This window comes from Nestor notabilis, unplaced genomic scaffold (genome assembly GCF_000696875.1).
Source record: "Nestor notabilis isolate BGI_N333 unplaced genomic scaffold, ASM69687v1 scaffold25955, whole genome shotgun sequence".
NCBI classification, from domain to species: Eukaryota; Metazoa; Chordata; class Aves; order Psittaciformes; family Psittacidae; genus Nestor; species Nestor notabilis.
Window position 1 is genome coordinate 79066 of NW_009929272.1, and position 15551 is coordinate 94616.

General features: G+C 43.4%; 1 protein-coding gene across 1 annotated transcript in view; it reads right to left on the reverse strand.

The window, feature by feature from the left end:
* Positions 1 to 14280, reverse strand: part of HERC3 (HECT and RLD domain containing E3 ubiquitin protein ligase 3) — a 44096-nt gene extending 29816 nt beyond the window's left edge. The window contains exon 1 of the mRNA XM_010014909.1: positions 14026 to 14280. Coding sequence (XP_010013211.1) covers positions 14026 to 14251 — 226 coding nt within the window. The 5' untranslated portion in view covers positions 14252 to 14280. The remainder of the gene's footprint in view (positions 1 to 14025) is intronic.
* Positions 14281 to 15551: the final 1271 nt, after the last annotated feature.

The window sequence follows — 15551 nt, forward strand, 5'->3', positions numbered from 1 at the left end:
CTACTCTGCAAATCATAGGAGAAAGGCAGGTACATTCCCCCCAGTCTACACACAGCCAGCCTCACAGGTACAGGGAAACCTATTGGGTTATTCATAAAATCCATGATTCTATTTAGAATCATGAAATCAGAGTGGTTTGGGTGGGAAGGGACCTTAAAGATCACCTAGTTCCACTCCTCCTGCCATGGGGCAGGGACACCAGACTTCCCAGCAATTAGGAACAATCAGATCTCCCAGATTTGAGGTTTTTTCAGTTTGGACGTGGGGATTGTCCAAGACCTAGAGTTGGCAGACTCACTTTTGACCTTCCACAGCTCTCATGTCCAATGAAGACAAGTCATCCACAAAGCTAATCAACCCCTTGCTTTATTGCTTGAAGCGTGAAAGCATGTGTCGCAACATCCCTGTACTAAGCTTGGAACAGGTTTGAACCTATAAACTTATTACTACCACTGTCAGACACTCATAAAAATGTCCCATAAAAAGGAAACAAAGGGAAGGGAGTGGAAAATCACCCAGTCCTCTGGAAGATCACACACATTGACTTTATCTTTACATCATGGTAGGCAACTGAAGTAGGTTTGACAACCACTCTTACAACATCAACAACCAAATCTTAATCTTACTCATTATGCAGAATTTTTACAAATGGACATGAAAAAGTCTTGGTTTTCAATAAAACATTGGAAATACCACACATCTGATAGAAAAATTCTCCACAAGCCAAGCAGAAGCAAAATTAGTTTACTTTTTTATTTCCTGAATAAATACAAATGTTTCAAGTGGATGAAGAAAAATTTCACCCATCCTATAAGCTACAAGGCAGTGATCAGTTTTATTGAAGTCCCGTTTGCCTGTGACATGAGAGGGAAGGGTAGTTACATTTCATTCTATGAAAATGATACCCCACATCAAGGGCATCCAGAAATCATTAACATGCTTAACAGCAAAAACTGCATACCGATCAATCTAAATGTCTTAACTAACTTTAAAAGGAAGGCACCCCTAGGAGGGGTTGCCTTCTAGGTCTGGGAGTTCACAAATGAGAAGGAGAAGAATCCCTGATGGATATTATGGGAGAGAAGGACGACAATTATTTAAATATGTATTCTAACAGAGGAAAATGCTACCTGAACATGTCATTTCACGCAAAATAATTAACGCCAATGGAGGTGCAGTTTACAATAAGCCCACAAACACCTAGGAAGGCTGGAGGAGTGGGCCTGCCTGCCATCTGGCTGTCCTTCAGGCCTCCTACCATCCAATAATGCTTTTACTCTGCAGCTCTTTCCAGCAGGACTGATGTCACACAGTCCCACTGGCAACCCTGTGCAAAGACACAGGCTTTGAGAGCAGTAATTCAATTTACACATGCAATTTCCACACTTGGGCCCATAAGCATCCAACTGTAGCACTGCTTGGCAGCCTGGTTTTGTTCATTTGCATATATAATTGAGGGAGCCTATTTTTATCTGTGAGCTCTAAATAACCAGCAGCTGGATGGGCTGGTGAAGGTCAATCACAAACAACAGACAAGGTATCTCAACAGCACGTGAATGACTTTCAGTCAGCCAACAAGACAAAAAATACCCACTGCAACGTGCCTGACACACCACCTAATTTCAGCCAAGCATGCTTCTGTACTGGCATCTGAAGGTCCAAAACTAAACCTCCTGCTGGAGAGGAATAAAGGGATAAAGCCATCTTCATCTCCACAGGAAATCCCTTTGATTCATGAACCCATCACTTTGCTGTAAACTTGCTGACTGGGGTGCACTGAGACTGGCTGCTATCCAGTGCCTAAGCTCTTAAAACTGGTCACAAGCTCACCAGTCTGCCCTTCTTCAAAAGCTGGTGCTTCCACACTGCCAAACACTCCAGAGGACAGCACGAGTCTGACAAAATGACAAACATGGACAATATGGGAAGATGGGGCATCCACAACAGAGACTGGGTTTTGCTACCTGCAGGCATGACTGAGCTGATTTCTTCCCTGGAAAAGCATTATTTGCCACAATAAGTATACATGCCTCATTTGCTGTGGAAGGAGCTGCTCCTGAACCATCTGAGCACCTTGGGGAGGTGGACAGAAGACTCCAATGACCAAATATCAGCATCAGGATCTGGAACAGGCAGGACTCTAACCACAGCAGTACTGCAACTGGAAGAAGAGTGCCCTGTGGCATCATGAGGCTGTGGCAAGGACTACATAGTAAGGGCTTCACACACCAGGACACAGAGAGGACATCCAACAGGTTTAGAAATCCAGAGTGGTTGCTTCCATCCCCACAGACTCCATCTTAAGTTTAATTTAGCAACATAAACCTGACCTTGCTTCTATGCCATTCCAGGGGACTAATAAATACCAACTTGTTTTGAAAGGCTGCCCTGCGTTGCTGGAAGCCTTCAGTGACTGCACTGTTCACCCAAGAAGCAGAGTACAGCCTTACCTGAACTTGCTAGATGACCAAAGACAGAAAAAATATGCCTGTCTTGGACATGAAGATCTTTACCCTTAGAAATGTACATGTATGACCCATCTCACTGTAGGACATTCCTAAGACCCTGTCAATAACAGCTTGCCTGCAAAGTCATGAAGAAATACAAACACCAAACAGCATAATTTTTACATGCTTACACAGATCTCTTTCCAGAGAAGAAAAAAAGCCAGCCTTCCCCTCAGGCACAGATTGTTCAGACAGTCCAACAAGGGTCCCAGTTCACTGTCAAGCTTGCCAAGCCACCGAATGTACCATCTCCCTGCTAACTTAAGTAGTATTTATCAAAAACAGCTGAGAGTTACTTCTTTGTTAACCCACCCCTTCCTCACATCAAAATGAGGTGTTTTAGTGGTTGGTATACATTTGTTTTAATTTCCAGAGCATCACAACACCATTATTCATTCTATAGAAAGGATGCATCACTGCACTGATGTGAAGGGTGCAAAGGGTGAAGTTTATTCTTAGTAGTGTGTCGCCAGTAACTGACAAATAGAACCAGTCAAATGGAGCTTAACTGGCACAACTATATACAAAGCTAAGAGAACAAAACCCTGAAAGCAACAGGAAGGGGCTGAAGGAGTTATGCAATACAGTGTTTCGACATGTCATAAAGCTTTCAAAAAAACAAACAAAAACCCCAAATTCCAAGAAGTACACATTGACCCAATCTTTTCTTTTTAAAGCCATCATCTGTCTCAAAATGGCACTAATGCTCAGAAGTAATTTATCAGTTCTTTGTATCTGGTAGAGTTCAATTTTCATTTCTCTCTTCTGTCCACTTTAACTCATGGATCTCAACACAGACATTTGAAGGTCTTTAGGTCTTAACCTTGTTAGATCTTTTCATAATATACACATTGGACCAAAGAATGAGGTCCAGGCAAAACACTTTCGGGACAGGCATACTCTGAATGGTGACAGGCCTGGTTCCCTGGACTGCTCTTGTGTTTTCTCGCCTATCTGTGGTTTGCAGAGACACTCCAGCAACAAAGTTGAGGACAAGTGCTGTATGTTTCTGTAACTCAGTTTTCTGGCAGCTCATTTAGCCTCAAGGTTTTGAAACGGCAATAAAGCTGGGACAAGAATGAAAACCCCTGAAAAGCCCACCTTTGGTCCATAGCTTCACTGTTAATAAAAGAGAGCTTATGATTTGTCCCCTGCAGTGTTGGAAAGCCATACAAGATCCCCAGTATCTGCAACTGCTGGAAGCACAAAGCGCTCAGTTATACTGCACTGATTAAAATGCACAGGCAATGAATGATTAATTAGCTCTCCTAGTAAATCTATCAGAGAGTTGGTACACCCTTTCTATGTATAGCTTCCAGCTGCTTGCAAGACAGGTTTTTGCTAGAGGATGTGGCATAATCCTTCAGCCATATGTGAACTGGGATGTACACAAACAGCACCAGATGGCTTCTACTGTCTGAAAATGATGTAGAGAAACTATCAGCCCTGAGGTTACACCTTCAGTGGCAGAATCTGGGTTTCTCCACTGGTGAGACGCAGCTGTGGCTTGGAAGTTTCAAGTGATTTCAGTCTTACCTGGACACCTGCCCAAAACTCCTTATAGCCTCCCCAGCTTGACAATTATCAACTCAAGCATTTGCTCACCTTGGTTGTTGCTGTCTGCTAGGAAGGACTCTGTAAGATAGGTGTCTTACTAGCTTGCCCAGATAAGAAAGAGATGGTGGTTTAAACACAGGGGAGAAACAGCCATTGGTAAGAATTCCCCTGGCTTAAATGCTAGCAGATGGCAAGCCTGAGGACAGGTAAGACAGTTTCTTTGCATTGCAATGCTGGTTATTACAGTCCACACCCACACTGAGGATGCTTGAGCATTGTGTAACCAAGGTCTAAAAATCAGAAGTGTGAGATAAAACAATTTAACGCACAAGGCAGCTGAATATGTAATCAGACATCAATAGCAACCTAAACTTTACCCATACGATCTTTCTGCTCTGAATGCTAAAAGCCTTAATACAGACAAGGAGCTGAGTTCTCTCCTTTTAAAGATGAATTACACCAACACATAAAACCATCTAATAAGGTGACACTAACAGCATTAGCGCTTATGGAAGCCTGATCCAAGAGCCAAAAACTCCATGAAAAACCTGCTGCTACCTACAAGAAAATGAGAAAAACACTATGGCCCAGACTTATGAGCCACCAGCATTTCATTAAAGCACTTTCAAAAAGCAAGTAAACAGCAGTGGATCACCAACGTCCCCAAGATTTTCGTACATGAAGTAGGGAACTTCAGCTGGCTGCTGATTTCCCCAGCCTCCACTGGCACATCCCAGAGATGTTTCTGCATAGGGACATCCTGGCTGTATTTCTAGGCTGTGATGAGCTTTGTGAATTCAGTCCTAATGAAGATAGCTGAGCATTAAAACATGTCTGAGTTTTAATGAAACTGGAAAGAGAAAAAGAGAAAAAACTAGAAGTCCAGCAACTAAAACTCTTGCAATCCCAAGTGCACTAAGTACACCCAAGATTCCTCCCTCCCCTTATGAAGGTTTCTCCTTATTTTGCTGGCATAACTTTAACATCTTAGCTATTCAGTGCTTTTACCAGTATTAGCAGCACAAGTACACCCACCAACTTTTCCAGGAAACACCATCCCCAGTGGAAGTGTGATTCTGCCACTTGGAAACTGGCAACCGGGGAGGGGAAAAAATCAAACTGTTTGTCAAGACTCTTCTTCTCTCCTTTTAGTTTCCAAGAATGAGCCTCTGATTTCCCTCTGCACACTTTCAACTCCAATCACCTAAACATCTTGTGCTCACAACTGCCACGGGCAAGTTCTGGAGTCTGGGACTGGAGGAAGAACTCAGACTCTGCAAGCCACTTAAACCAAAATACAGACTTTCTGAAGCTATCAGGTGCTTTTAAAAACACAATCTAACCCAGCCAGCTGAAATGCTCCTGCAGCTTCACTCACACCACCTCTGCAGACTGTGGTTTGTCAGCAGTAACACCGGAGGAAGGCTCACAGGGAGGAGGCAAGGGCTGAAGGACAATTTCAGGAACACACCTTGGTGATTGCAGTCTCCGGCATGGCCAGGCACATAGCACACACAGCACGTAGGCAGGCAGAACCACCCTGCTCCACACTAGCCCCACGGTTTTGCCACCACTACCTTCCTCCTCCTTGCTGAGCCTCTCCAAGGCAGTATTACATGCTGCTTGTGTCTTGCACTCAGACTATGCAAGATTACTGTGCGAAGGGGTGTGGGAAGCATCGTGCTCTGCACCTGCACAGCACAAGACTAGAAGAGGAAACCCCATGGGGAGGCCATATCCCCACTGTATGACACCTACCCTCACTTTCTGCCTGCTGTTTTCACCCTCTCTGTAGCAGCCCACCTTATTCTCAAACTTCTCTTAGTGTGGGGCAAAAAGCATGGAGCAAACAAAAGTTTACATCAGCACATAACCTCCTCTGACTTTCAACCACTAAAGTTTACTACATCCACCAAGGAGGCTGGGTTTTACAAGTCCAACTTGCAAATCATGAGGTCTTCCTTTTGTGAACTGCTGCCAGACTTGCAGCAGAAAACACAGGAGTACCAAGAGCTGCCTGATTAGAGAGACTGGCAACAGCAGCACTGAAGCTAAGGCTCTAATAATTTGGGTACAAAGAAGTCTCACTTGTGGCAGCCCCAGGCTCTGATAAAGTACCATGTGATTTTCAAAAGTACCTGGTGTGTGTCTCACTCTGTTCCCATTTATTTCAATCCTGCGCCAATTTGCATGGGAGCAGGACAAAGGCACACATTCCTGGAAAGCCACACCTGCACAGTGCAGACTCAGTACAGCACCCTTGCTTTCAATGACATCCCCATCAGGCTCACAAATACTGCTTGAAAATACGTTACTGCAAAGCAGCATGGTGACTGGGAAAGGGAGGTAATTCACACAGTCCTATTAAACATTTATAAAAGCTTACTGATTTTTTAATACCATAAGATTTGACAGACATTCTGAGAAAAGGAGAGCTGAACATCTGTACATTCACTTTTGGTGAGTTTATATAGACAGGCAGCTGTTTAAAAGGCAGGTCAGGTGTTACGAGAATGATCATTTCTTCCCAGCTGTGCTGTAGGAACAGCTGTTTTCTGCCAGCAGCCTTAAGCGTCACAAATATTTCTGAGAAGAAAAAGAAGTTTCATTAAGATCTTTGAGACAAATTCTTCTTTCCAATACAGCTTAAGGAAGAGTATCAGGCTGTTTTACGTTGACTGAGTCAAAATCATCACGTAGTTATGCATCTTCTGGAACATTTGATGTCTATAAACAGAACAAGGAACAAGCATACACCATGAGCCAAAAATCAAACTCAGTCTTTCCATATAATAGTTACACACTGAAAAACAAACCAACCCCTTTTTTAGGAAAGGGGACATTGATCCTGAAGACCATACGCACTCTTTTAAGCCTTCAAGATCAAATCATATAGAATGCCTTACATTCATTTTTACCAAAAAACTCAGGCTTTGTTACGTCAACACACATTCTTATGTGTTTTTATACAAAGGAAACATAGGATATTAAGGCAAGGGAAAGACCACCTGGGCTCCTTTATTGGGAGTGGGAGTAGAAGTTTTGTAGTTGGAGGGGAGAGATTTCTTATTTCAGATGCCTGTTCACAGACCTCCAGCTATACAAAAACCCAGTAACTGCATATCATCATCTGCGGTTGTGTCACATAACAGAACATGAAGACAAGAACAACGCACTTACAGCATCAGCAGCCACCAAACTACTAAATTCTCTCCTAAAAGCTGGGATTCTCAGCCCTACTTACGCATTCGGCTTAATGAAGTCGTCACTTTGTCCAGCATGAACAACTAGTCTGAATACTAAAAGGTCAGGGCATTATCACCTCCAGCTTCTTTCCTGCCTCTTCCTTTACCTCACCACGCATACACAGCTACCCACCCATTTAATCCTGAGTTCATCTTTCAGCTTCAGCATGGTTGCAGGAGAGGGGACAGTCATTAGTGCCACATATCATGCACACACCAGGGTTTCATGCTCCTTCCAAGCCAGGCATATGGACAGCCTTTATTTCTGTTGCACCTTCAGAAAGCCTCCAAATAATACACACAATGCGGGAATAACAAATATGACCAAGATAAATGCAACTTAAGGTTGCTAAATTGCCCTACAAATCCCCAGTTAAAGGGCAAAAAGCTGGTCATTCCTAATGCAGCTCTGCCTTTCGAGAGAAGAGACATTAAAATGGTCCCTCACATCCCCAGTAAAATAGCCTGTACTGATCCTAAAAAAGCAGAATCTTGTTTCCCTGGACACACTCTTCTTCTCACCCCTCAAAGTGAAATCAAGAGTAATCTGGTGGTTGTAATAATAAATGTGGTTTTAGAGACAGCACTTCAGAATTACATCTGAGAACACATTACAGCCATTTCAGGCTCAGACTACACATATCTTTACCATCAAGAAACAAGATTTCTGCTGGTTTAAGGCTCTCCTCAAGAGCCTTACCTCTCATCAGTTTAGGCCCTCCTCATCCTGTGGTCTCAGAGTACTGGTAGGAGTTAGTTATCATCATCCAGACCACAAAAATTTTAAAACAGCTCACTACAAACATCTGGCATATTCACAGCCCTCAGCAAACCAATTCAACACAACAAATGCATATTTAAGACATCTAAGGGAAAGCACTTCCTTTGATTTTGTTTCTTATTCAACCATACACATATTGTTTCTAAATTAAGTCATTTTTAAATCCAGCCTTCTCATTTTGAAACCCAAAATCATCCCAAGGCCCAAACTGCACCAATTCAGCTGAGATGGAGATACCATAACCCAAGTCCACATTGCTGCAGTCACTAGTGACCAAGTCACTAGCCTTGGTCAGATTTGGTGAGCAATTAAGGGATGGGTACAAATTAACATACCCAACTCTGGGGGTTGGCCAGTTCAGTATAATAATCTGACTCTTTTTACAAATAACATTTATAATAGGTGCTGAGACATAAATTATGGCTTAATCCTTCCTTCATTGTTTTTCCAGTTTGAAGTCAGCTGCTGCAGGCCAGCACCAAAGGTCTGACTCTGCAAGGGCCCCTCTGCCCCCAGATGGCTCCATCCCTCCCTGCACACTTGTTTCCAGGTACATCCTCACAGGCTTTGGCAAGACTGATGCCCACAAGCCGGGCTGCCATGACTCTGCTACATCTTTTACAGCTCTGCTTCAGGGGTATAGAGAAAGTGCCAGAATGGAAAGCAGGACTTTCCCAGACCACAGCACTCGGGAAGTGTTGCAATAGCCACATACCTCAGCTCCATGCCCAAACAGAGGGACAGAACTCTTCCCACATCCTCTGAAAAGCCTGCCTAGTGGGACCTCCTTGGAGTTACTAGCATTTAAGCTCTTTCTTCTTGTTTCACTCCTCATGCAAAGAGCAGGATGGCAGGGGAACTAACCATTCTCCTGCCTCTGTCATCCCACCCATGAGAAGCACTCAGCCTCACCGATTCCATGCAGCAGCCATACCTCCTCATCTGCAACATGCTCACTTCCACAGCTGCATCCAACAAACACAAGCCCTGCCACCACTCCTCGTCCTGAGCAACCAGGGCCTCCTGGCTGACTTCTCAACCACCAGGAAGAGGCTAAAAGAGGAAAATCCGTACAGACTGTCCTTCCAAGCAGGTCGCACATCTGAATTCTCAGCTGTTACAGGGTTTACGATTAACAGGCATGCCACAGTGAGCACTGAGGTCTCTCTAACCCCGTACTGAAGTTCAGGACAAGTGGATTTATGTTTGTAAAGAAAGGCCACTGAGTTCAGAGAAATACAGGTGACACGGCTCATGTAGTGGCTTTTGTTCTGGTGGGGTTTTTCCTGCTTTTTGAAAGAGATTGAACACGATGATATTTCTAGCCCTGCAGCAATGAGCAGATAGGCTCCACAATTCACACAGAAGCAAAGCTACCCTGCCATTTGCATTCAGACAGGAAATTTGGTGGAAAAGCATGGCTTTGTCTGCAGTATATTACCAGAGGAAAGGTTGAAGGCAAATTTGGCCCCAGACATTTTCCTGTAACTCCAAGACACTAATCACCAAAGCCCACGTTTTCTCACTAGCAGAAGTCAAATGAAGTCCAAATGACTTGCAGAGAATAAACCTCTAGACCAAAAAAGCCAAGCTCCACATCTTGGACTCGAGCACATTTTTAAAGCTTTACAAATGGCTAACAACCAGCTAGTTACTTCACACACTTCTAATTCAGCCCAGATCCCAAAAGAACCTTTACCTCAGGTACCCAGGCCTTTGTTCCCCAGCATACACACGCACATTCAGATCAAACATGCTTATCTAGGAATCATCACAGGGAGTCAAGACATCATGTCAGACCTGAAGAAAATAGAAGTAATTTCAGGGCTGAAGAAGTAGAAATTTAAATACAGCCATGGAGAATAAATTTGTTTCTTAAAACTACTGCAGCACAAAATTATCACTTCCCATTAGAGACATAATGTATGTTAACACCTGATGCTGCTCAGGAAATTAACGCAAACTCAGACTGATCCTGCAGAACAGTGGGCTCAATACTTCAAAACTGAGATTGCCAAATTGCTTCTCCTAAGGCATTGTCAGAGACTCTGGGAACTCAAGTAAGTTTACTTACTTAAGTAGTTACTCAGAGTAACTACTTAAGACAGGTCAGACAGAGCCTTTATTAACTATGGTCATGGTGAGACAATACTGGGACAGGGTTTCTCCCTCTGCGTCCCTGCCAAGTGGTTGCAGAGACACAAACTGTAGACTGTTTCAGGAGAGAAAAAAATAAACAACCAAACATTTCAGTATTAACAAAGCCAGGTATCCATCCCCGAGAGGGATGAGCTCCTCAAGTTGCTTGCTAACCACAATTCAAAGAAGGAATGAAGCAGTAAATAACACAACAATGTGGGGAAATGCTCTTGGTGGAGCGGCACACCCAAGTATTTCCCTAGCTCTGAAGTGGGGAGATGGAAACCATCACAGGCTGTTTGCTTTTTATTCAAAAGCAACATTCTTTTAGTGAGGATAAACTTCTTAGACATCTTAATTATTAATTTTACCACTACAGTGTAAAATCCAAGGAAAGGGCTCTTCCAGAAATAAACCTCTGTTGACTCTTACTCTTTCAATGGCAAACACTCCCCGAGTAATTTCTGTTCCCAGTAGTGGAGAGGCACAAGAATCACCTTGCAAACTGCTATAATGTCTTTGCATTACATCCACAAGCTCAGCTGATGTGACAGTGAACACAGTTTTTTAATTAACAAGTTTCATTTCAAAAGGTGCCCTCTAAAGGACTCCTCCAAGAAGAACTACTGAAACAATTCTGCGCCACTGTTTGACATTTTTGTGAGCAGCATGAATGAGAAGCAAAATGGAATCCTGCTATTACAGATAAGTGTAAATGAGTGGCAGAAGAAGAGAAAAAAAAATATCATTATTTGGAATACATAGTCGGGGAAGAAAGGGAGGCAGTCTTCACATACACTCACTGCAAATATAACAACTCTTCTCCCACTGGAAGACATTACCCGCAAGTTTTTCAAGGAGAACAGGGTTAGATCCATTTTCAGTGCATTGCCAAGTTCCAGAATTTTATTCATGAGCAGACATGATCCTGGGAAATAACCATCTCTGATTAAACACCACAATCATATATTCTGAGAACACTAATTGAAGCTTTTAGCATGCTGGCCGCATAAGACTCATGTACACACTCAGATAAGAAGCGTGACAGATAAAAGGGAGTTTCCTCCTGCAAGCAGACCTGTGCTCCACACCTCAGAAGTCACCTTAGCCCTCAAAAGGTTCAAGACCCCCTGCATATTTGCATGTCTTGATGTTTCTCTCAAGCACAACCAAGCTCCTCTGCAGGGCATGGTAAGCACACCTGGATGGAACAATCAGTATTGTGTCAGCCTCTGGCATCTCCTGCTGCAGAAGGCTGTGCTGCAGCAGCAGATGTGGCTCACTTCCAGAGCTGGGCAGAGGTCAGCCACTTCCAGTTTCTTTTGCAAGCTAGGCAGAATCAAGCCATAAGGCAGGAAAACCAAGAGGCCTCAACCCACACTGCCTTGTCCAGCAGAAGCTGGAGAAATGAAGTTGCAAGACTCTCAGGCTTGGAATAAGCTCCAGGCATTTATTCCATTCATTACCTCAGACACCTCCTAATAATATTCTATCACCTTCAACAACTCAGGCCCCTATGCCCCACACATGTATCTCCACTTCCTGGCAGACGTAGCTTCATTCATAGGTCCACAACTAATGGAAAATAAAAAAAAAAAAAAAAAGGTTATCTTTGATATATGTTTCTATAAGACGGTGTAAGGTCATCTTTATTCCATGCACAGGAGGTGGAGGTGAAAGAGGAAGGCTCGATTCTTCCTGTTCCTATTTACAAAGGCAAACTAAGAAATTCAGTTCCCATTACCACAGGCCAAAGCGGACCCACACAAAGTAGTGTATGGCACAGGACTCTCCCCCAGTGTACAGTTATCATAAAGACTGCTGAGACTGTTCATCATGAGCTCAAAAAGGAAGCTGTCCCTTGCTTTACAGCACACCTCTCCCACCTGCTCCAGCCAGCAGAAACCCCATTGCAGGCACAGTCAGTATTGTTTTGTCAGTAGAGAAACAGTTTATCGAGGGTGGTCACAGGCTCCTCAGAGAGCAGCACGGCAGAACCTTTTCTCAGAGTAAAAGAAACTTGCAGGGTAACTGGGAGTTGGTGTCACATCTTAGTGACAGTCTCTTAATTTAAGGGGTAGCAGTAGGACACCCGAGATCAAACCCAAAAAACATTTTACATCTATTTCCAAATCTCAGACTGCCCCTTTTCTACAGGCCTATCTGAAGGCAAGATTACCTACTTGCTAGAGGTCTGCACTTCAGCATCCAGGATTCATGAGATCCACTTCCAGCTCTGATCTACCCACTGTGAAGTCTCCATTTTCATTATCATCTTATACTTGGTTTACTTTATTGGCAAAAAGCAGGCTAGGCCAAAGATGTTTCTCAGAGTACACATCTTTACAACCCTCGGAACAGCACTGAATTTCTGCAGCCTTTGCACTACAGTCATGCAGCTAGTTATGTGATTTGCAAGGATGAAGTATCTTCACCAGGTTGGGCAGAATATTCACAGGCTTGGCTTCCTTTTCCTAAGCATCTCATTTATTCCAGAGCCTAAATTTACAAGTCCTCAGAAGATGAACAGTGGTTGTGCACAGAGGTGACTTAAGCACTCCTGGTAATCCCAGCCTCTTTTAGTAATTGTCTATAAACCACTTGTAGGAAAAGCAAGAGAGGCAGATTCAAGATCAACTCCTAATCCAGCACCACAGACATAGAGCATATAACATCTACCACCTCATTTTTGAGAGTGAGAGGAACACAAAAGATGCATTGACAGAAAAAAGGAGCAGTGGAATCAGGTCACGTTTGCACATAGTACATGGAGAACTGTGGCTATTTTGTACATAACTCGTATCTCTATCGTGCCATACGGGGGTACATTACAGGAGCCCCGAGCCTTACAGAGGGTAGCCTGCAGTTTGACAAAAATGTCTTATTGCTCTCATTACCCACATGGTAATGGATATTTATTGTATTATGGAAAAAATGGAGCTGGAACTAGATGATCTTAAGGTCCTTTCCAACCCTAACTATTCTATGATTCTATGAAATACATGTATCTTTATCACACACCAAAACCAAGAAGTTAATGGAAGGCAATGGTAGTTAATGAATCAGAAGGCAAACATTCAAAAGGAAGCCCATAAGAAAGGTTTCAGGGATTCTCAAAATACACAATTAAACTGCTCCTTCACTCTGGGTCAGAGAGGCATTAGCTGCCTGTGCTTCTGCACACGCAGGTTCTGCCCGTTGGAACACAGTAAAGAAAATACAATTTGAGTCTGGGCAACACAGGGCTACAATGACCTTCTTGTAGATTAAGAAAGCATGAGGGGTGAAAGCACAAGTCAGCAAGAGATTTCCATGAGGGCAAACAAAATTTATAAACCCTCGTGGCTAAAACCAAGTTTGTTCTCCACAACCATACTCAAGGCAGATCTCTTTGATGTAAATGACAAAATTCCCAGCAATAACTGAAAAAGGGTAGGCATAAGGACGCAGCGCAATTGCAAAGACAAAGCAAAGACATTTGTGACTCATGGCCCTCTCTTCCCTTTTATAAAAAAGCAACATAATGCCAAACAACACAATCTGCCCTGAGACCATCTGCGCTCGCCTCTGTTGAGATGCATTTCCCAGCCACTAAGGAGACCCGTCTCCCCACCCATACTGCTGAGCTTTAGCATTCCAGAGCCAGCAAATATTATTCATTATCATTACTGTGTTATTACACATGATCTTCAGCTCTGTTAGCTGCTTCACAGCAATCAACACAAAGCAGCTTCCATAATCTTCTCAGCCCACTAGCCTCAAGACAGTTTGAAGTGCATACAGAAAGCAGACTTACCTGGCTTGCTTCCTTCACAGTCATGCCCCAGTTGGCCTTTGGTGTTCAAGCCACAAGTATACACTTCCCCATCTTCCAGCAGGAACACGGAGTGGTTTCCTCCACATGCCACCTCCTTGACATTTCTGTCATGAATGAATCCATACACCTGTGGTTCAGGAATGATGACCTGGAGGTTGCTACCTATCCCAGGTTGTCCAAAAGATGAGTAACCCCAGCATAGCATTTTCTCTCTTTTCAAGAAGTCATGTATCCTTCCTGGGCAAGAGAAACAGGGGAAGGAGTGTGAGTGAAGCAAGTACTCAACAAGTGATGATACAAAGATAAGCTGCTCAGAGCAGGAGGTGGAAACAATCCAAAAAGGCATTTCCTGCATGACTGTCAGACTTGTGGACTGCAAGTAAAAAGGCATTCCACCATTACACAGACAAAGAAAGAGGAATCAAGACAGCTCAGGTACTACGTCAGCACCTTCTTGACCTGGCCATCTCCATCTGGCAGTAGTACTGCTCTGAAATCCAGCAGACCTGAGCTTTTGTTTCAGCAAAATTACTCTGTTTCGAAAACAAACACCAAAAAAAAAAATCAACCAGCTCCCCAAACCAACTGTAATGTTTTTTAGACTCACAGGTCCAAACCTGAACTTTGGGAGTTAGAGAGTCATAGCTGGGACCACTTAAAAAAATCTTTAAAAATTATCTCAAAGGCAGTCAAACTAGTCCTGAACAGACGAACACGGGTATTTGTGGTATACTGCCCAATGAGGAATTGTTATTTCTGATAAACCCAGATTAAGAAGTATTTTGCTCACCTGAACACATTCTTGCAACCCAAATATGTGCATGTGCACACACACACCCCCCAAGCTACAGCAAGAATTTCCCAAGAAGCAGCAGTACACATGGAGTAGCACTTGCCAGCAGTCAGGTGTTATATTTTGTGCTGCACTCAGTGAAAATCGGGGACTTCAGAGACAGGGGAAGGGAAAAGCCATAGCAATATAAAAGGCCCCATGAATTACTCAGCCTTAACTTGATAATGACAACAGGACGCTAATGCGTAAAAGCTGGGGGGAGGGAAAGAACTCTCATTCCAGAAGAAGCATGTGAAAGATTTTGGTAACACTCCCTCATCACTCCTAATCTCAATAGGCTTGGGTTATTTGTTAAACATGCTATACTAAGACACCAAGAACTCCTCTCCTTGAGCTAGAAATCAATTAAAGCTTTTTTGTAAAGGGAAGAAGAAGGAAGAAAACAAAAGATCCGAGACATCAAGTCTTACAGCTCACCGCTCACCATGCCAAGTTTTAAACTAAAGCCATTTACAGCAGTAGCATTTACTATCTTAGCACAGGATCAAAAAGCAAAAGGTAACCCCTGATGTGCCAGAGATTCCTCAAGGAAACAAGATTTCTTCTCCCGCTCTGAGTAGGTAAGAAAAACATGCGTTCAGGTCATTCCCAAAGCCTGGTGCTAATTCAGGCTCTAGGTATTAGCAATAAAGCCTTTCCTAATCTAAGCACT